The sequence below is a fragment of the Urocitellus parryii genome, chromosome 9, assembly GCF_045843805.1.
Source record: "Urocitellus parryii isolate mUroPar1 chromosome 9, mUroPar1.hap1, whole genome shotgun sequence".
In the NCBI taxonomy this organism is placed as follows: Eukaryota; Metazoa; Chordata; class Mammalia; order Rodentia; family Sciuridae; genus Urocitellus; species Urocitellus parryii.
In genome coordinates, this window is record NC_135539.1 from 75,088,266 (window position 1) to 75,111,276 (window position 23,011).

General features: G+C 37.9%; 1 protein-coding gene across 1 annotated transcript in view; it reads left to right on the top strand.

Annotated features, from left to right (window-relative positions):
- Positions 1-2,922: 2,922 nt before the first annotated feature.
- Positions 2,923-23,011, top strand: part of LOC144257009 (estradiol 17 beta-dehydrogenase 5-like) — a 48,003-nt gene continuing 27,914 nt past the window's right edge. Inside the window, exons 1-6 of the mRNA XM_077802932.1 lie at positions 2,923-3,019; positions 6,562-6,729; positions 8,072-8,202; positions 8,863-8,940; positions 9,378-9,472; positions 13,355-13,520. Of these exons, the coding sequence (XP_077659058.1) occupies positions 2,923-3,019; positions 6,562-6,729; positions 8,072-8,202; positions 8,863-8,940; positions 9,378-9,472; positions 13,355-13,520 (735 nt within the window). The remainder of the gene's footprint in view (positions 3,020-6,561; positions 6,730-8,071; positions 8,203-8,862; positions 8,941-9,377; positions 9,473-13,354; positions 13,521-23,011) is intronic.

The window sequence follows — 23,011 nt, forward strand, 5'->3', positions numbered from 1 at the left end:
TATATTCTAGGCATGAGTAGAAATTCTTAGGAAAAAGCCAAACAACTGGGGAGCTTCTGGTGTCTGCATGAAGAAGGACAGGTGATGTCACATATCTAGGGCAGAAATTTAAACTAAGAGAATGAAAGGAGTGTACAAGAAGTGGGTAAGGTAACAAAGTCAAGATGATGGCAGCCAGAGAGGATTGCATTTTTACAGACGTGGTTTCCACTTGGAGTCTGAGATAGAAGATTTGTGTTTCTAGACATCATGATATAGATATTGAAAGTCTCTCTGAAAAAGCAGAAAGATCTCCAATAAATGACCTAGTACTACACTTTCCCCTAATACCTATATATTATATCAATATTCCTAATAGAATCATTAGGAAACCAATTGTTTATTGCCCCCAAATTAGTGATCTGCATCAATTTCCTCAAACTTTCAAACAAGTTGAGTTAAATTTTCTATTTCTTACAACAGAGCTGAAAACATCAGAACTCAGCAATTTTCAGTATTACACTCTTCAACAACTTATGCAACAAAAATAAAAGCATCTTGTGCCTTTTTGGTTATTGATCTGTGTAATGTCAAACATTGTTCTTATCTGGAGTCATAAGCTTTCATATACTTAATATTTTCTTGTTGTTGGATATTTACATTTCTGACAGAAAACTTCCATAGTATGGAGAATAAGAAAAAAATCCTGCTACTTTCAGACTTTTCTGCAGCATAGTTACAACCTGACACCTGTCCTACCCATTTCAGAAAAATTGGGATAAGCCTGAGTTAATAATTTGTTTTTGTATATTCTCTGTTAGACATTGAAATCCCAAGGTAGGAGTCGTCTGTTTTCCCCTTGGAGCCCTTGTTAAGCAGCTGGGCTTATCATCATGGATGTGCACAGCAGGCCAACCTCAATGGATCAGAGAATTTGGGAAAACTATGTCTCAGTGGAATCTGGGACTGGTGACCAGAGAGGCCACCCAAGGTCTTACCTATCAACTGTGAGATTTCTGATTCTTCTTTTCATATCTGCCAAACATTATAAAAGATTCCCTAGTCTCAATATAATTACTTACAAAAAAAGACAGAGCTGAGCTCACTTCTCACCTGATTTTTAGATGCAAATATATGTATATAATAGAGGAATGACTCTTTTAGTTCTCAGATTTAATAGCATAGAGGTTTGTTCCAGGATAGAGTAAAATATCTCTCAATGCAGGATTGGCCAGATATATTTTAGACACAGAAGAGCTCTTTAAAATAGGCTGAGGGGTGAAAGTCAATGAATTCCAAACATCAGTGTGTGGAGCTCAATGATGGTCACTTCATTTCTGGACGGGGCTTTGGCACCTATAAATCTCAAGAGGTAACAGTAGGGTATTGCATTAAGGTTTCCAAAGAAAGTAGACATAGGATGAATGGAATCCAATCTGGGTTGTCAAGGTACTTGCTTCCTATGTGACTCTAGGGGGGCTTATATGGTTCTCTGTTTCTTCAGGTGAGAGCTATTCCATGTGTACGAGAGACAATGGTCAGACATTGCTTTACATCACTGATGGTGTGGTCCCCTACTGAGTATTTACCAATTTGCTAGAATGATGGATTTTAGCAATTGGTTTTCATTGGGTCTGGTTTCTCTATTTCTATAGTTTGCAATTTTTTTTCCTTCCAAGAAAGCAAGGTTCACAAAAATCGTTGTAGCAAAAGGTACTTGAGATGAGAAGCACAGAATAAATGATGCTGATAACTTCCTTCCACTGTAAGGAAGTCTTCAGCATCTCACAGAAAATGCTGCACCTTGGCTGAATAGATTTTTTTCATGTGCTCTCAATTGCAGGAAATTTAGCTGAATGTATAATATAAAATTTTGAGAAGTCAAGTGGCACATAAGAAAGATATTTCCAATTATTGGTCATCATTTATGTGTGCTGTATTGACAAATTACAATCTGAAGAGGAGTGAGCTAAGTTCACTAGAGTGGAACTAATTTTGTACTCTGGACACTTAATTGTGTGATAAGTGATTAGTTTTTGGATATAGTATTTTTCTTCTGCATGACTTAAGGAAACATCCAAAGACATGAGAGGACATGTTTACATTGTAGGGCAAAGTGGCATAAAGTGGACCACTAGGGCTTCAGCCGAACTTCACATGCCCTGACACTTAGGAAATTCAGGGCTGGTATCTGCAGAGGGTGGGTAGGACACAGGATCACATTCAGTTTGATTTCATGGAAAAAGAAATCTTCTGAAAAATTTAAGAAGAGAAAAGAATGTGTTTGGTTTGCCTTTTTATTCTTTAAAAAATGAACTTTCAAATCATTATCCAACCTTTGTAGACCATGAAATATTGTCATTTTCGCTCTAATTATATCTTCCACAAAAGAGTGTGAATTAACTTTAAGGGCTCACACTAATGTGATTAATCCCTTACAACATGAGTACATTTTCTTATTTGTAAATCTATATCCTCACCCTATACATATTTTTCCAGCCAGTGTTTAGATCCATCATATATAGTTACAGGTGTGGGCCAGAGGTTACACAGCACATTGCTCTTTGTTCAAGAGCCTGTTATCAATCTGGCCCCTGGTTGGCATCTGGGAAGTTTGATTTTTAAGTTTTTAATAACACACAAAGATCGTGAAGGTTCCTAATTGGCATGAACATTGCAGTTTATCTAGGCATTCTTCAGTCATGTTCATAGTCCTGTTGTGCCAGGGCAGTGGGATAGGTTACCAAAATACCAGAGAAAATACCTGGAGACTCCATATAGGCAAAAGTCCTTATTGAGAAATGCTTACAGGGAGGGTCCAGCAGTGACAGGCTGAACAGACAGCACCTGCCTCTCTCACATTGGTCCACGTAAATAGAAGCAGAGTGATTACTTCCCATTATAGGCATGTTTGTCCTAGAGAGTTGGTAAAGAATTGAAAAAATGAATTCCAAACATCAGTATGTGGAGTTCAATGATGGTCACTTCATTCCTGGGTGGGGCTTTGGCACCTATAAACCTCAAGAGGTAACAGTAAGGGGTTGGGTTGAGGGTTCATAAGAAAGTAGACACAAGATAAATGGAATCCACAAGATAAATGGAATCCAATCTAGGTTGTCAAGTTAGTTGTTCCTTATGTGACTGTGAAGGACTCACATGTTCTCTTTTTCTTCAAGCTAGAGCTATTCCATGCACAGGAGAGACAATGGTCAGACAGAGCTCTACATCATTGTCTGATTTCAGTCTATTCAACCAATTTAGTAAAAGGTGAATGTCTGCACTTGGTTTGCACTGGTACTGGTCTCTGTTTATTTCCATACTTCAGGAAATCTTTTTTCCTTCCAAAAAGGCAAGATCCAGAGACATCTGTGTGGCAAAATGTACAGAAGATGAGAAGCACAGATAAATGATGAGGATTCCTTCCTTTCTGCTCTGAGGTAGCCTTCAGCCTCTCACAGAAAATGGTGGACCTGAGCTGAGTAGAATTTTCCATGTGCTCTCAACTGTGGGAGATTTACATGAATGTATAATATAACATCCTGATAAGTCAAACTGGGACCTAACAAGGATATTTGTAAATCATTGGTCATCATTCATGTGTGCTATATTGACAGATGACCCTCTGAAGTGGAGTGATCTAAGTTCACTAGACTTGAAAGAATTTTGTATTCAAATATCACCTTGTGACCACTCAATTTTTTGACAGGGGTCAAGTTCTGTGAAGTTTGAATTTGAGCTTTTTGCTTCTGCAAGAGTTAAGGAAACATCCAGAGAGCAATTGTGAAGACCCATGCCAGGACTTGGTAGATTGTATGGCAAAGTCTCATGAAGGGTGCAAGTGTTACTCCAAGTGCCCTTATACCTGAGAAATTCAGGTGTAGAATCAGCAGAGGGCAACGGGAACAGAATCACATTCATTTTGATTTCCTGAAAAGAGAAATTTCTGATAATTTTAAATCAGAAAAGAGCAGTTTGATTTGCCTTTTTAATATTCAACAAATATACTTTCAAATCATCTTCCAAATTTTGTAGGCTATGGAGTAAATGCAATTTCCACTCATTATATTTTGCACAAAAGAGACTGATTTAGCTTTAAGGGCTGATGCTTATGTGAATAATCCTTTAGAAGAAGAATATAATTTCTTATTTGTAAGTCTATATCCTTTGAATATATATAAACATGTGTGTGTGTGTGTGTGTGTGTGTGTGTGTATGTATTTCCAGCAAGTGTTTAGTTCTGTTGTGTAGAGATACAGTCAGAGAGCCAGAGGTCACGTAGGCTCATTGCTCTTTGTTCTAGAGCCTATTATTGATCCTACCCTTGGCTGAAATCTGGAAACTTTGATTTTTTACATTATTATAATGCACAAAGATACTACAAGTCCCTAAAGAGTAAAGACACAGTGGAGTTTATTTGTGTATTCTGTAGCCATGTTCATAGTCCAGTTGTGTCGGGGCAGTGGCATAGGATGCCAAAAGATCAGAAAAAATACCTGCAGAGTGCATTCTAGAAAAATGTCTTTACTGAGAAATGCCTATGGGGAGGGTCCAGCAGTGACAGGCTGAGCCACAGCACCTCCCTCACTCACACTGCTTTGCCAAGCAGGGCTTCCTCCTCCTCAGGACATTTTGTCTGTGAAACCTGGTGGGATGAGTGACACTTATCCTTTCCACAGTGCCCTCAGTTCTATCCCTGTCACCAAGAAGAGAAAGGTGTTCATTTGATTTTTTAATTTGTTCTTTTTAGTTAGTTATACACGACAGCAGAGTCTATTTTGACATGCTTATACAAACATAGAGTGTATCTTTTCCTAATTAGGATCCCAGGCTTGTGGATGTACATGATGTAGAGATTCATTTTGATATATTCACATATGAATATAGTAAAGTTAAGTCAGATTCATTCCACTGATTTTCCCATTCCTTTCCCCCATTCTCCATTGTGTAATCCTCTGAAGTTCTATTCTTCCTTTCCTTTCCCCCCTGTATGTGTTAGCATCCAAATATCAGAACATATGACCTTTGGTTTATTGGAACTGCTGATTTTACTTAGCATGATAGTTTCCAGATCCATCCATTTACTGACATGTGTCATAAATTCATTCCTATTTATGTCTGAATTATATTCCTTTGTGCAGATATACCACATTTTCTTTATCCATTCATCTGTAAAGGGCACCTAGTTTGGTTCCATAGTTTAGCTATTGTTAATTTAGCTACTACAAACACTGATGTGGCTGCAACATTGCAGCATTCTAATTTGAGCTCCTTTGTAAGTGTTGTGTGTTTGTGATTAGGGTCTCTGATGACTTCATGACTGTAGCATGCTTGGTGGCTGGGAAAGTTTCTGTACAAAAGTACAGGATGCCTAGCAGCTGGGAAATTTTCTCTGCAAAGCCACAGAATGCCTAGCTGCTAGGAAAGTTTCTGTGCAAAGACACAGATGCCTAGCTTTTGTTGCAATGTCCTTAATGAGCAGTTCTGTGCTGGCGTCTTATCAACCTAGACCTTGACCTCAGGTACAAAGAAACTCTCTTGTTAGACAACCACAATATTTTACCAAGCTCTGCTGTGTCAGAATCTGTCCACAAAACAGTAACAATGGACTGTCTTGAGAGCTACACAAAGCCGCTAACATTGCACATTAAAACTACAGCATGTAATTGACTAATAAGCTGCATAATGTTGCTAACTCTGTAACCTTCCTAGTGACACATGGACAATAATGTACTACTGATGCCAGTGACCCAAAGTAACCTATTGATATAAATAAAACTGGCAGGAGCCTTTCTGCCATTCTGCCTCTGCACCTTGCTTCTGTCTCCTTTGTTTTCTTTACACTCATTTGCATATATACCAAGAAGCCATACATGGTTCCATTCTTATTTTTTGAGGAATCTCCATACTGCTTTCCAGAATGGATGCACTGGTTTGAAGTTCTACCAGTAACGTATGGGTGTAACTTTTCTCCTACATCTTCACCAACATTTATTGTTCCTGTATTCTAGAGAGTCGCCATTTTTGTTGGAATTAGATGAAATCTCAGTGTAGTTTTAACTTTAAGTTCTCTAATTACTAGAGATGCTGAATATTTTTTCATGTACTTGTTGACTGTACCTCTTCTTTTGAAAAGTTTAGCTCCTTTGCTCATTTGTTGATTTTTGTTATTATTGTGAATCTTTTTGAGTTCATTGTACATTTTTCAAATTATCATTTTATCTGCAGTGTGGGTGGCATAGATTTTTTGTCATTAACTAGGAGAATACCAGACAAAGTAGATTTGAGGTCATTACTACAAATATAGCACTAACACAAGACACAGGCAAAATTTGAGATTTGAGAGGATACTCCTTCTGCAGATGACATTAAAAATCAATCTTTAGCTATTGCTATTTCCTTAAAACTTACATATTAGAAAAATGGGCATTCAAAGTTCAGGGACTATCTCCTTATCACATAATTAAGTAGTATGAAGAACACATTGGACTATAAAATAACTTCCTTCTAATAAATTCTCCACTTTACTCACTATGAGTTACTTCTCATAATATGATTCTCAAACACTTTTGTTTGTTCCTCTAGGTTCTAATAGTAAGACAATAGAGGCCACTAAACTAGCTATAGAAGCTGGGTTCCGCCATATTGATTGTGTTTATGCATACCAAGTAGAAGAGGAGGTAGGACTGGCCATTAGAAGCAAGATTGCAGATGGCACTGTGAAGAGAGAAGACATATTCTATACTTCAAAGGAATTGTGTATACACGGTAAAAATTATTGCAATGTGATATAAAGAACTGAAAATTACATTGGGTGATCAGTTGTTGTGGAAAGTGATGATTTGTACAAAGTTTATTCACATAAAAATACAGTATCAAAAGCAGAGAAAGGGGGCTGAGGTTGTGGCTCTGTGGTAGAGAGCTTGCCTCACATGTGTGAGGCACTGGGTTTGATTCTCAGAACAGCATATAATAAATGAATAAAATAAAAGTCCATCAACAATTAAAAACAAATTTTTTAAAAAGCAGAGAAATATTATGTATTCCTACTCAGAGTCTACAAATTTATGATTTAAAGTTCTTTAAATTTCTGACTCTTCAATCAGCAGTATGATTTTTATTGCTTATGGAATCAGAATTATGATCAGATTATGGACTCATTATCTTCTGACTGACTTTTAAATTTTTTTTCATCATTCTGAATATCAACATTTCATTTGTCATTATAAAATAACAATGTAGGACCTTTCTATTTGTAGTAAACAAGATATAGCTAAAGTATCTTGTCTATTAAGATGTTCAAAATGTGTTTTCCTTCAGTTCTTTAAATAGAAAATATTAATTCTTATTTTATGAAGTGAATGCATGCATGATTTAGACTAACAATAGCTTTGTAATATCTACGAACATAAATCAGAGATTAAATAATGCTATTATCTGATAAAAATTTTGTCATTTGTAATTTCTTCCATATTTCAATTGATTGACTAATAATAGACAAAAATACAATCCAGTTTACATGAATAGGTCTGATTGATGGAAACCCAAGTCTTTAAGAGACTATCTTTCTTGAGATCACCATTTTCAATGCATAGATACATGCATGTTCTAAACAGTTTCCTCAACTCTATAAATAAAAAGGATACAAATTCTTCCCCATCTGTTAGAATAACTAAGATATTTAGAATGTTTGTTTACTATTTTGTAACTCAATCAAACATAATTTAGATAATGGGCATTGTTATTTGAGAAAGAACTTTATCTCTTGGATCATTTCATTCCTTGTTCAGTAGGTATATGGACAATAGCCAAATAGTAAGGTTTATATGTTCAAGACAGATGAAAAGAAACAAAGGAAAGAAGACAGTTATATTTCCCTGATGGTCATCAGTTTCCAACCAGAAGAAAAATGTCTCTGCATTAGGTAAAACAAAACTCATGCATTTGTCAACAAATATGCCATAAAGAATTGCTAAAAGGAAAACTGTAAAGAAATACCAACAAACCCACTGGTATTGATGTCTAGATGAGAAAACTTTGTCAACAAAACTGGCTAGAGTATTAATTCCAAATTTCATTCTTTAACCTCTGCAGCTTTGGTCCACTTTTCATAAGCCAGATTTAGTCCGACCATCCTTGGAACAGTCACTGAAAAAACTTCAGCTGGACTATGTTGACCTCTTTCTCATTCATTTCCCTCTACCTTTGCAGTTAAGGGGTTTAGGTGTAACTTGTTTCCTTTCCACCTTCCCTTATCCCTGCATTCCAACACATTGGCTTCATTTTCATCTCATCATTTTTCATTGGTAAAAAATAATGCCTTGGGGCAGTTTAAGACACAATGACAGTAACACTTGAGAGTCACTTTGGTTTTCTGACACCCATATTAATCTCAAAAAAAACCCCACCAAGATACTGACCCTGCTTGGTTCATATGCATGCTCCTGGACCATAATATGTCCAGGGGCATAAGGATTTCTGATCTTTTCACCTGGGTCATGAACACAAGCCATTTATCACTGGATATCTAGGCTATGCAATTATTTATGGCCTTTCCCAATGAAGGAGAAGTGTTTTCCAGAGGAAAGTATAGGGGCTAAAAAAAATTAACAGAAGTTCTATGAAACCCCCACCAGGACCTGGGAAATAGTATTTATTATACACATGAAAGATCTAAAGGATTAAGGGAAAACCTGTCTCCAAAGGACATTCCTTACCACTTTAAATGCAAAATATTTTACAAATACCAGGATCTAGAATATAGCTCCACCTACCTTATGAAAACTTAATGTCCCATGCACACACCCCCACCAAAATACCTGGCAGCATAGTTAATTGTTGCAACACAATTTGGTGAAATCTCTAAAATGATGGCTTCTATTCCAGTCTGGGATGTCATTATTACCCAAAGATGAACAAGGAAAAGCAATATCTGAAGCAGTGGATCTCTGTGACACATGGGAGGTGAGTACTTGGAGGAGAGAGTGCAGAGGAGCAAATTGGTAGAGGAAGATTCAGGTCTGACCTGCACGTCTGACAATGGGATATACACCGCTGGACTTCCACATCCACGGCCTTCATGAGGGCTGTTCTGATGTAGTGGTTGGGAGGAAAGCATTACTGGAGAGTAATAGGGAGAAATGGGGAAGGAGTGAGGAGAGTGGGGATGGGCATCTCTTTCTGTCCATAGTCAGTAATCTCTCCCATTTTCTAAGGAGGACACAGGGATTCTCTCTTGTGTCATTATGTTTTTCTCCCATTTTCTTGGCAAACTTTCCACATCTAGACATCAATACCAGTGGCTTTGTTGGTATTTCTTCACAGTTTTCCTCTTAGCAATTCTTTCTGGCATATTTGTCGACAACTTCAAGAGCTATTCTTCATGACAACTTCCTCCCCAGGCCATGGAGAAGTGTAAGGATGCAGGGTTGACAAAGTCCATTGGGGTGTCTAATTTTAACTGCCAGCATCTGGAGATGATCCTGAACAAACATTTGTATTGGATCATCTTCCCATAAATTTATGGGGACGAGATGTCTTAGATCAATTAGGTTTGACATTAACAAATAATATCAATAAAAATGCACCCAGTATTATGGCTAGACAAGGTTTTAGGAAAGGAAAAAGATTAGAAAAACAAGAACAAGGTATAGCAGCACCAATACAAATAGATCAAGGAACAGACAGACATGGGTTGGATTTTCACAAAGGGCCACTGAGACAATAAATATTACATGGAAATCAGAAAAACCAGTATTGGTTCCTCAGTGGCCCTTGACTAAAGAAAAGATACAAGTAGCCCATGATCTGGTCAAACAACTATTATCGGAAGGACATATACAACCTTCTGTATCTCCCCATAATACTCCCATTTTTGTCATCAAAAAGAAATCTAGTAAATTGAGATTATTGCAAGATTTAAGAGCCATTAATAATGAAATGGTCATTATGGTACCTGCTCAATCGGGGATTCCTCAATTGTCTGCTTTGCCAAAAACTTGGTATGTTTTAGTTATAGATATTAAAGATTGTTTTTTTTCAATTCCAATTCATCCTGAGTATAGTCCACGTTTTGCATTTACTATCCCTACACTGAATCATGAAGGTCCTGATCAGAGATATGAATGGAAAGTACTCCCTCAGGGATGGCTAACAGCCCAACTATGTGTCAAATTTATGTTAACGAAGTAATCCAGCCACTTAAAAATCAAAATCCTGAACTACAAATATTTCACTATATGGATGATGTATTATTAGCACACAAAGCTAAAAACACATTGCTAGAGTGTTATGCCACACTTACAAACTTAGTAAAAATTATAATCTAGAGATAGCAATAGATAAAGTACAATTAAATTTTCCATTTGGAAATTTTGCATTTGGATAGAATTGATATAAGTTTGCCTTTATTTTTTATTGTACTACCAACAAAAAATATTCCTACAGGAGTATTTTGGCAAGAAGTTCCATTATTATGGATACATGTATCTTATTTTCCTAACACTATTCTTACTAGGTATCCTGAGGCTGTAGGACAATTAATACTCAAGGGAATAAAAACAACAAAGGGAGTGTTTGGAATTTCTCCCAATAAAATTATTACTCCATATACTATGAATCAAATTGATGAATTAGCTAATGAGTTAAATACTTGGGCAATAATCATGTGCAAATCTAATGTTTCATTTTATAACCACTTACCATCTAATCCTTTATTGTCTTTTTGGTCATTGCTTCCTGTAATTTTTCCAAAAATGACAAGAAAAACACCTATCATGAATGCTCCAAATATATTCACTGATGGGTCAAATAATGGTACAGCACCAATAGTTATACCTGATCAAACTTTTACATCTTTAGTACACAAACAATCAGCACAAAAGGTAGAGCTTAATGCAGTATTACAAGCTTTTGTGATGTTTAAAGATTCTGTATTTAATTTATTTTCTGATAGTCAGTATATAGTTAATGCTATAGTATCCCTTGAAGATGCTGGTAGGATTTCCCCTTTATAGAAGAAGAAGCTATAAATTTTCATAAAAGGCTCCATGTCATTGCTAATACTTTACAAAAGCGTTTTAAAATAACTAAGGAACAAGCTAGACAAATAACAAAACAATGTCAAAATTGTGTGACCTTTTTACCACAAGTTAATCTTGGAGTCAATCCTAGAGGATTGATACCTAACCATATTTGGCAGATGGACGTCACACACTTGCCAGAATTTGGAAAATTAAAATATTTGCATGTTACAGTTGATACTTCTTCTGGATTTTTGATGGGCTCCCTAAATGCTGGAGAAAAAACTAAAGATGTCATAGCTCATTGCGTATAAAATTTTGCCACTGTGGACATTCCAAAACAGTTAAAAACAGATAATGCCCCTGGTTATACTTCTACCTCTTTTAAACAATTTTGCTCATCATTTGGCATTACTCATATAACAGGAATCCCATACAATCCACAGGGACAAGGCATAGTTGAAAGAGCTCATCAAACTATTAAAATGTACTTATTAAAGCAAAAAGACGGAATTGGGAAGGGTTATATATTCCCCAAAGATAAACTTAAAATAACCCTTTTTACTCTAAACTCTTTAAATTTGGATTCATCAGGACTTAGTGATGCAGAAAGGCATATGTGTCCAAAAAATGTACACAAGCCCAAGGTACTTTGGAAAGATATTCTAACAGGACAATGGAAAGGTCCTGACCCAGTAATTGTCTGGAGTCGGGGGTCTGTTTGTGAGTTTCCACAGGAAGAACAGCAGCCGATTTGGATTCCAGAGAGATTAACCAAGGTCCTGACCCAGTGATTGTCTGGAGTCGGGGGCCTGTTTGTGTGTTTCCACAGGAAGAACAGCAGCCGATTTGGATTCTGGAGAGATTAACTAAAGCGATTTCTACAGACCAAAAAGAAGATGATTTGGCTCAAATCCATAACAGCTGATATCCAAAACTCCAATTTGGCTTTCCTTACATCTGCAACAGAACCAGGATGCTTTTTTCAATATCTATTTTATTATTGCCCTTTCCCATATCATGAAGTTCTATTTTGTTTTTTGAGCTCATACAGACCTAGGTTAATGTTTTGATGATCAGTTCTATTTTTTTTTTGACTATAGAGTTTTTAAACATTGCAATGGAGATTTCACCTGTAAAAAGTTATAAGGCCTTTACTATTATGTTATGTGTTGTATGTATTATATTATGTGTACACACTTGTGTTTTGTGTTATATGTTTGAATGTACGTATGTCCATATATCATATATGATGAGCGCTCATGAAAAAATGGATCCAAATATTTTTTTTTTTTTATTCACGGGATTTAAATGGTTTAATTTAAATTGGGTAAATAACTGTTGAGGATTGTTTTAATATGTGAACAAAAAAAAGGAGGTTAACAGATCTGTTTGTTTACTTTCACCTTTCCTTTTCATTATATTTAATAATTCTTTTCAAGATAATGTAAATTGTTAAGAAAATTGTTTTCTTTTAGTGCCTTCTGGAATGTTACACAATTTTTTCTTTAGCCATTATTGCCAGAATTCCAATCTTCATCCCAGTGCCAGTGAAGACAATGTAAATTGTTAAGAAAATTGTTTTCTTTTAGTGCCTTCTGGAATGTTACGTATTTTTTTTTCTTTAGCCATTATTGCCAGAATTCCTATCTTCATCCCAGTGCCAGTGAAGACAAAGATAAAACTAATCTACAGCTTCTGCAATAGCCATCACTGAACAGCTTGCAGAACTAGCCTAGACTATGTGTCACTTGTATGCATTGTGAACTCACTTGTATGCATTGTGAACTATCTGTTGGTGCAGCAACTTGTGGTAGTGTTGGGGTATTTTTGCTGATGATGTCATCGGTGGTACAATTTTTCCAACAACAGCCATCAATTGGCTTGGTGTATCGTCCTCCCTTCTGCTTGTCATGATCGTTCAGCTAAAATTTGGGGGCCAACAGAGGTGAGGCAAAGAACCTCACCCCCCCGTTGGTACAAAGACCTCTCCACAGGCGTGGCTGTATACTGTACTGGTAGTCAATGACGGGTAAGATCTAATTACAATAGAACCAACCTAAGACAGGAGGCTGATGCCCTGAAGTCAGCTCATCCGAAGACGGGTAAGGACCATATGTAGTCTTCCAAGTTGCTGGGATCACAGGTGCATGCCGCCATGTTCAGTTTGTTTTGTAGGGTTACCCATGGAAGGGCTCAAAGAGACGGGAGAACTTGCATTTGTGAGTCGATCCCCTATGACACTGATGCTGCCAGTCCAGGGACTATATTTGAGGATCCCTGGTCTAGAGTAGTCTAAACAGAGCTTGGTCTATTTTAGAGTCTCAGGACTCAGGTATCTCTGCCTTTTCTTCCAGGACTGACCAGAACACTCCTGTTCTTTTGGATGATCCGGTTCTTGGTGCCTTGGCAAAAAAGCACAACCAAACTCCAGCCTTGATTGCCCTCTGCTATCAGCTGCAGCGTGGGGTTGTGGTCCTGGTCAAGAGTTTCAATGAGAAGAGGATCAAAGAGAACATGCAGGTGTTGAGGGGCTCTTGGTTTCAGGGTTCCTATGCAGTATCCTTTGCATGTGTGCTTTTAAACTCTCAACATATTTATGATGAGCTAGCTTCTCTGTTTTTGTTGATGCATGTGTGATATATTTCTACCATTTTCTTCATCCTGCCATGGCAATAGGAAGACAACATGACTGGAGATTATTAGGATTGGACGGAAAATAGAGGCTCTGGTTTCAATATTAAGTCAGCAGTGTTCTGTCAGTCCTGTGCAAATTACATTTTTTTTTAAATGAAGTTGCTGAATTAGGTGATTTTCAATATAATTTTTATGATTTTATTTATATTTTGTTGATTAGTCATAGTTTAATATTTATAAATTTATTCACTTTTAATTTTTTCTTTAATCAAGTGCCCATTGGTCTTTATCCACTGAAATATGTTATCTTTTTATTTTCAAGAGATCACTATTATACTATTAACTATACCTGCATAGCAACCTTCTGCAACATGGAAGTTAAACAATATTCATTTAGCTTACGGGAAACAATTACCCTTGGCTCCCCTGAATATTTCTTCTGCTTTGGACTGGGCTCTCTCATATATTCGCACTCTCATATATATTCTCTGATGCATGTGCAGGACAGGGATGTTCCTCTAGTTCAGGATGATTTTTTTTTTAAGTTTGGAGCTATGTCATTTTCACGTAAATGACTGGAGCTGGAGAACTTTATACTAAATTAAATAAGTTTGACGCAGGGGTTCAGTGTTTTCTTTCATGAGAATGATAGAAGTAGCTAAATCACACAATATAGATAATAGGGAATTACCTTTAACATTTGCTTAAAATTTATTCAACATCATCAGCTGATATGGTAGAAATAAAGAAATCCTCCCAAATATCATAGTATAATGCAGAAAGTTAATCTCTGAAAGGCTATGAATTTAACATAAATCAAAATTACTAAATATCCTTGTTTTCTTTTTCACCAAGGAATTTTTTTTAATTAGAGCTTCATGGTGATAAATAGTAGTTGGGTTCATCTGCACATATGCATACATGCATAGAAATCGATTACAGTTCATGATCTCTCCCTTTTCCCTCCCGTCTCCCATTTCCTTTACTCTACTAGATTTCCATTCCCCTATCTATTAATTTGTTTTTGTTGGTTCTTTATGGAATCTTATTATTCCCTCCCCCTTTTCTTTATTTTACTCTAGCTTCTGCACATAAGAGAAAGCATTCAACCTTTGAGTTTCTGAGTTTGGCTAATTTCACTAAGCATGATATCCTCCATTTCCATTCAATTACCAGCAAACACAATTCTTAAAAATTTGCTCTAATTAGTTATACAGGATGGTAGAATGCATTTTGACAATCATATGTAAATGGAGTATACCTTCTCATTCTTCTGGTGGTACATGATGTACAGTTTACACTGGTCATGTAATTATGTATGCACATAGGGTAATAATGTCTGATTTCATTTTACTGTCCTTTCTTACCCCATGCCCCCTCCCCTCCCTTCACTCCCCTCTGTCTAATGCAAAGTATGTGTATTCTTCCCTAGCCACCCTGTCCTGCTTACTGTGAATAAGCATCTGTATACGAAAGAAAACATTTGGTTTTTGGTTCTTTGTGATTGGCTTATTTTGCTTAGCATGATATTCTTCAGCTCCATTCATTTTCTGGATAATGTCATAATTTCATCTTCTTTATGGCCAAATAATATTCCATTGTGCATATGTACTTCATTTTGTTTATCCATTCATCTGTTGAAGGGCATCTAGGTTGGTTCCATAGGTAGGCTATTGTGAATTGAGCTGCTATAAACATTGATGTGGCTTTGTCACTGTAGTAAGCAGATTTTAAGTCCTTTGGGTATAAATTGAGGAGTGGGATAAGTGGGTTACATGTTTTGTTTTGTAAAATGTTAAATGCCTCCAAGTTTTCTGAGGAATCTCCATGCTGCTTTGCATTTTGGTTACACTAATTTCCAGTCCCACCAGCAATGTATGAGTGTACCATTTCCCCAAAATCTTCACCAATGTTTATTGGTAGTTGTATTCTTGATGATTGCCATTATGACTGGAGTGAGATGAAATTTTAGAGTAGTTCTGATTTGCAGAGATATTGAACATTTTTCTTAGTTTGTTGGTCAATTGTATTTCTTCTGTGAAGTGTCTGGTCAGCTCCTTAGCCCATTTATTGATTGGGTTATTTGCTTTAATTTTTATTGTTAGTTTTTTGAGTTCTGTATATATCCTGGAGTTTAATGCTCTGTCTGAGGTGCATGTGTAAACATTTTTCTCCAATTCTGTAGGTTCTCTCTTCACAATGATTGAATGTTTCTATTGCTGGGAAGAAGCTTTTTAGTCTGAATCCATCCTATTTATGGATTCTTGATTTGACTTCTTGCGCTTTAGAAGTCTAGTTAAGGAATTTGGTTCCTAAGCTGACATGGTAAAGATTTAGGCTTACTTTTCCTTCTATTGGATATAGGATTTCTGTTCTAGTGCTTAAGTCTTTGATCCACTTTGAGTTGAGTTTCATGCATCGTGAGAGATAGAGGTTTAATTTCATTTTGCTACATATGGATTCCAGTTTTCCCAGCACCATTTGTTGAAGAATATCCTTTTCTCTATTGTATGTTTTTGGCGCCTTTGTCTTGTATGAGATAACTGTATTTATGTGTATTTGTTTCTGTGTCCTCTATTCTGTAAAATTGGTCAACATGTCTGTTTTGATGCCAATACCATGCTGATTTTGTTTCTACAGCTCTGTAGTATAGTTTAAGATCTGGTATTGTGATGCCTCCTTACTTCACTTTTATTGCTAAGGATTGCTTTGGCTATTCTGGGTCTCTTATTTTCCCAAATGAATTTCATGATTGCTTTTTCTATTTCTATGAGGAATGTCATTGGGATTTTGATTGGAATTGCATTAAATCTGTGTAACACTTTTGATAGTATGGTCATTTTGACAATATTAATTCTGCCTATCCAAGAACAAGGGAGATCTTTTCATCTTCTAAGGTCTTCTTTAATTTCTTTCTTAATATTCTGTAGTTTTCATTGCAGAGGTCTTTCATTAAATTGACTCCCAAGTATTTTATTATTATCTTTTATACTATTGTGAATGGGATAGCTTTCCTCATTTCCGTTTCAGAGGATTCGTCACTGATGTACAGAAATGCATTTGATTTATGAGTGTTGATTTTATATCCTGATACTTTGCTGAATTCATGTATTAGTTCTAGAAGTTTACTGGTGGATTTTTTGGATCCTCTAGGTATAGAATTATGTCATCAGCAAATAGTGATAATTTGAGTTATTTTTTCCTATTCATATCCCTTTAATTTCTTTAATCTCTGTAATTGCTCTGGCTAGAGTTTCAAGGATGTTGAATAGAAGTGGTGAAAGAGAGCATCCCTGTTTTGTTCTAGTTTTTAGAGGGAATGCTTTCAATTTTTCTCTGTTTAGAATGATGTTGGCCTTGGGCTTAGCATAGATAGCTTTTACACTATTGAGCTATGTTCCTATTATCTCTAGTGTTTTTAGTGTTTTGAACATGAAGGTGTGCTGTATTTTGTCAAATGCTTTATGCATCTATTGAGAGATCATGTGATTCTTATCTTTCAGTCTATTGATGTGATGAATTACATTTATTGATGTCTGTATATTGAACCAACCCTGCATCCCTGGGATGAACCCCACTTGATTGTGGTCCACTATATTTTTAATATGTTTTTGTATTTGATTTGCCAGAACTTTATTGAGAAGTTTTGCATCTAAGTTCAACAGGGATTTTGGTCTGAAGTTTTCTTTCCTTTATGTGACTTTGTCCAGTTTTGCTCTCACAGTGATACTAGATTCATAGAATGAATTTGGAAGGGTTTCCTCTTTTACTATTTCATGGAATAATTAGAGGAGTATTGGTATTAGTTCTTTGAAAATCTTGCAGAATGTGGTTGTGAATCAGTGTGTTCCTGGGCTTTTCTTGGTTGGGAGGCTTTTGATTGTATACTCTATTTCATTGCTTGAATTGATCTCTTTAAATTGTGTATATCCTCCTGATTCAGTTTGGGTAGATCATAAGACTCTAGAAATTTGTTTATGTCTTCAAGATTTTTTATTTTATTGGAGTATAATTTTTCCAAATAATTTTTTATTATCTTCTTTATTACAGTAGTGTCAGTGTGATATTTCCGTTCTTATTATGAATTTAGTAATTTGAGTTTTTTTCTCTCTTTCTTTTCATTAACATGGTTAATGGTTTATCAATTTTATTAATTTTTTCAAAGAACCAACTTTTTGTTTTTCCAATTTTTTGAATTGTTTATTTTGTTTTAATTTCAGTTCTGGTTTTAAATATTGCCTCTATTCTGATGCTTTTGGTGTTGATTTGTTCTTATTTTTTCATAGAGCTTTGAGATGTAATATTAGCTCATTCATTAATTGATTTTCTGTTCTTTTAATGAATGAGCTCAATGCAATGAACTTTCCTCTTAGCACTACTTTCTTAGTGTCCCAGAGGTTTTGATATGTTTTAACGGTGTTCTAATTTACCTCTAATTTTTTTAAATTTCATCTGCTATCCATTCATAATTTAATAGCATATTTTTAAGTCTCCTGGTGTTGAAGTAGCTTTTGTTTTTTAGTTTATCATTGAATTGTAATTTAATTCCATTATGATCTGATAAAATGCAGGGTAGTGTCTCTATTGTTTTGTATTTGCTAAGAATTGGTTTGTGGCATAATATATGGTTTGTTGTAGAGAAGGATGCATGTGCTCATGAAAAAAAGTGTATTCACTTTGATGAATGAAATATTGATGGATGAAATATTGTCTGTTAAGTCTAAATTATTGATTGAATTTTTAGTTCTATATCTTTTACTTAGTTTTTGTTTGGAAAACCTATTAGGTGGTCAGAGAAGAAAGTTAAAGTCACTCAATATTATTGTGCTGCGATCTGTTTGATTCTTCAAATTGTGAAGAATTTGTTTGATGTATGTAGATGCTCCATTGTTTGGGCCATAGATATTTAGGATTATTATGTCTTGTTGACGTATAGTTCCCTTCAGCAGTATGAAATGTCTTTCTTTGTCACTTCTGATGAATTTTGGCTTAAAGTCCACTTATCTGATTTGAGAATGGAAACCCATCTTGTTTTTGTGATTCACATGAGTGATATGGTTTTTCCCATCCTTCAGTCTATGGATGTTTTTCCTAGGAGGTGAGTCTCTTGCAGACAGTGTATTGTTTGGTCTCTATTTTTAATCCAATCTTCCAGTCTATGTCTGAATAACAGAAAACCAATGATTTTGACTTTTTTCTAATAAGTTTTCCTTCTACTTTTGAAAATTTCCCAGTGTACAGGAAAGTTCAAAGAATAATCTAATGGACATCTCTTACCTATATTTTTGACATATCCTTCTGTGTATCCCATTTTAGAGTATTCCTATCGATCTTTGGAGCCATTAGTTTCAACATGCTAGCAATTATTTATTTATTTATTTATTTACTTGTCTCTCTCTCTCTCTTTCTTTCTTAATGAGGATTGAACCCAGGGTCACTTAGCCACTGAGCCACATCTCCATTGGTTTTTTTTTATATTTTAATTTGAGACAGGGTCTGACTAGGATGCTTAGGGCCTTGCTAAGTTACTGAGTGTGGTGAGCCGTTTCTGTGAACTGTGGCCGCCATTACAAGATGGCGCTGGTTTCCCCTGTAGTCTGTGACAAACAACTCCTTATCAGAATGAGTTGGCACGCTGTGACTTGGCACCCTGTGAGAAAAGTCCACGTGGCAGCTTCGCATTGGGGCTTGAGGTGATTTATTAAGGCTGGGAGGGGCATCCGGGAGAGAGAAGAAAAAGTATCAAGGACCTGAATAAACTGCTGAGAGAAGATTCCTGAGTTGCGTCTTCCTTGCGGGCAAGGGGTCGCGACAAGTGGTGCCGAGACCCGGGAACCAGAACTTTCAGTCAGTCAGGGGTGGTGCACCGGTTAATCCCAGGTAAGTGGGATCTGCTATGAAAGCAGGGATAGTCCCAGTAAGTGGGATCCGCGTCCAAAGCGGGGTCAGCTCCTCTACAAAGAAAGAGAGAGCCTCATATTTATTGCAGCTGCACTGTGTACTTTCACTTTTGTTTTCTGTGTTTCTTTTGTTGTGTCATCTCGTTTTTGTTTTTTGTGGTATCTCTTGTTGTTTTTTGTGCGTCTTTTGTTGTTGTGTCATGGGTGCCGCGTCTTCAAGTCCGCTCCTCCTGGCCCTAGATGACCTGTTACGTTCCAAGGGCCTAGAAGTGAAACGTAGTACTTTAAAGAGATTTTTACAGAAGATAGATATTGTCGCACCGTGGTTTGCATTCTCGGGCAGCCTTACTATACCTAGCTGGGATAAATTAGGCAAAGACCTTGACTTTGCTTCTGAGCAGGGCATATTAGAGGGTGGGGTGATACCCCTTTGGAAGATGGTCCGTAGTTGCCTCACAGATGGCAGATGTCAGGAAGCACTTACTAAAGGACAGAAAGTTTTAGAGCAATTACATGAGGAGAAGTCAGAAACGGCAGAAAGTGAAATATCTCAGGAGGATGGGAGTGTGCGGAGCATGAAACAGGGGAGGAGGCGGCTGTCTCCGGCAAGAAGTGAGATATCTCAGAAGGATGGGAATGTACGGAATGTGAAACAGGGGAGGAGACGATTGTATCCAGATCTCAGTGCGCTGCGCACACCCCCATGCGAAAGTGGGTCAGAGAAAGAGGAGGATGAGGAGGAGGAGCTTGGGAGGCTGTCTTGTCAGCTAGGGAGTGTAGGCATGGGAGAAGGGAACAGAAATAAACAGGGGCTCAAGAAAAATGATCCTCCAGATCCACCGCCGTATGGTGGGGGTGTTTCGGGGAGAGCTTTCCATGCCCAAACATGGAGGGCTGTTAATGCTGAGATGGGTCTTGCTTATCCAGTTTTTCAGGATGACAATAGGGGAAGATTCCATGAACCCTTAGATTTCAAAATTGTGAAGACCCTGGCGGAGTCCGTGCGCACTTATGGGGTGGATGCCGCCTTCACACTAACTCAGGTGGAGGGTTTGTCTAGATACTGCATGACTCCCTCTGACTGGGCTAGCCTTGTTCGGGCTTTTGTTTCCCCGGGTAAATATTTGGACTGGAGAGCATTTATGCTAGAGGGCGCAATAGAGCAGGCCGCCCAAAACCATGCGGCGGGACACCCCGCTTGGGATAAGGACATGCTTTTGGGGCAGGGGAGATTTGCTAATCAACAGACAGGATTTCCTCTTGAGGTATATGACCAAATTAACAGCATTTGCATTCGGGCATGGAAATCACTTCCAAATAGAGGAGAGGTATCTGGTAATTTGACCAAGATTCTACAAGGCCCTACAGAACCCTTTTCAGATTTTGTTGCAAGGATGGTAGATGCCGCTGGAAAGATTTTTGGGGATCCTGATAGAGCCATGCCCCTTATCAAGCAATTGGTTTTTGAGCAATGCACCAAGGAATGTAAAGCAGCAATCACTCCTTATAAAAACAAGGGCATAGAAGCATGGATGAAGGTGTGTAGAGAGATTGGAGGACCTTTAACTAATTCAGGCCTTGCAGCTGCTGTCCTTCGGATTGCCAAAGGGGGCGGTCCTGGTGCCAGAACATGCTTCCATTGTGGTCAATCTGGTCATTTCAGACGGGAATGTCCCAAAAAAGACAGTTTTACTGGACCTCCTTACGGTGGCCCTTCCAATGGCCTTCGTCTACCGGGGTTGTGTCCAAGATGCAAAAAGGGGAAACATTGGGCAAGAGAGTGTCAATCAGTGAGAGACATCCATGGACAGCCTGTTTCAGCTGGGCCAAAAAACGGCCAACGGGGCCCCTGACCCCAGGGCCCACAAATATATGGGGCAATGGAGAATGTCACACCCGCACCCGAGACATGGCCGTCTCTACGCCATCCCATGAAACGCGGAGAGCCACTACAGGCGCCGCAGGATTGGACCTCTGTTCCACCTCCAGACTCGTATTGACACCTAAGATGGGAGTCCAATTGGTAGAAACTGAGTTTAAAGGGCCTTTACCACCTGGCACTGTAGGTTTGCTAATTGGACGTGCATCCTCTATCTTGCAAGGTCTTCATGTTTTCCCTGGAGTCATCAGCCCTGATGCTGTAGGGACAGTAAAGGTTATGGTGGAAGCTCCAAGGGGCATTGTGTCTATCTCTCCAGGGGATCGGATTGCTCAATTACTAATTTTGCCTAGCTTGCATACCCACTTCCCTTCTGACTCAAGGTCACGGACGGGAGATGAGATTGGTGCCACCGGAGGAAATTGTGCCTATTTGTCACTGAATATGAGCAATCGCCCCACTTTGGAGTTAAGCATAGAAGGTAAATCTATTGTGGGATTGCTGGACACAGGGGCGGTACCATTCCGCTTTGGAAATTAGTGAGGGGGTGTATAATGGATGGTAAATGCCAAAAAGCTGTGAGCAAAGGTCAGGCCGTTCTTGAGCAGTTGCATGAAGAAAAATCGGAGGGGTCACATAGCGAGGTAGCAGAAAGTCTTAGGAGTAAGAGTGGTAAAAAGATAAGGGAGTCTGAAGTTAAACAGAGGAGAAGGCTCTATCCGGACTTGACTGAGTTAAAAACTCCCAAGGACACAAGTAGCTCGGACAGTTCTGAGGAATTAGATCCACCCTAGCCGCTCTCAACCCCGCCTTCTCATCTTCCCCCTCCCTATCAGGCCCACAGAAAAGTCTTAATTGACCTTCTCCAGAATATTCACCATGGCTTATTTTAGGACTTTCAGCAAAAGAATCTCTACAAAAAGGTTTAATGTAGATAAACTTCCTATTTTCATGTTGCCCTGTTTTATTTGGCTACTGTCTGAAAAAATCAGCATTCCAGGCACGGGACACTCCCTTACTAGTTTTTCACAAAAATATGTAACAAGGCCTCTGGCCTTGAGCTGGGCTTCACAGTGCTGACTACATTTCTAAGATAAGGGAGTTACTAACTGGGCTCCATGGTAACAGCTGGCAGGAGGAAGAATTGGAAAGGGAGATAGAGGAACTGGAGGATCAATTGTAAAAGTCAAGATTTAAAGCACCTACAGCCCCGATCGCTGTCACGCTCCCTCCTTATAACCCCGATTGGGACAAGGACAACCCCAGAAGGCTGGGGGGTGTTCAGTGGCAGCCTAAGACGGCCCAAACTTCCCAGTAATTGAAAACTTGGATGCCGTTGGACAGCCGGCCAGAGTACATGTTCCTTTAGCCTTTAAGGATATTAAACAACTAAAGGAGGCAGTTACTAATTACGGATCCCATGCCCCCTTTACATTGACTCTCTTCGAGTCTTTCTCTGCCAATCAGCTGACACCTAGTGACTGGCAACAGCTTTGCATGGCTGTGTTGTCCGGAGGGGATTTTTTGTTGTGGAAAAGTGAAAATCAAGAGAGGTGTCGCGAGCTAGCCCGAGTCAATCAGGACGCCGGCTTCCCACG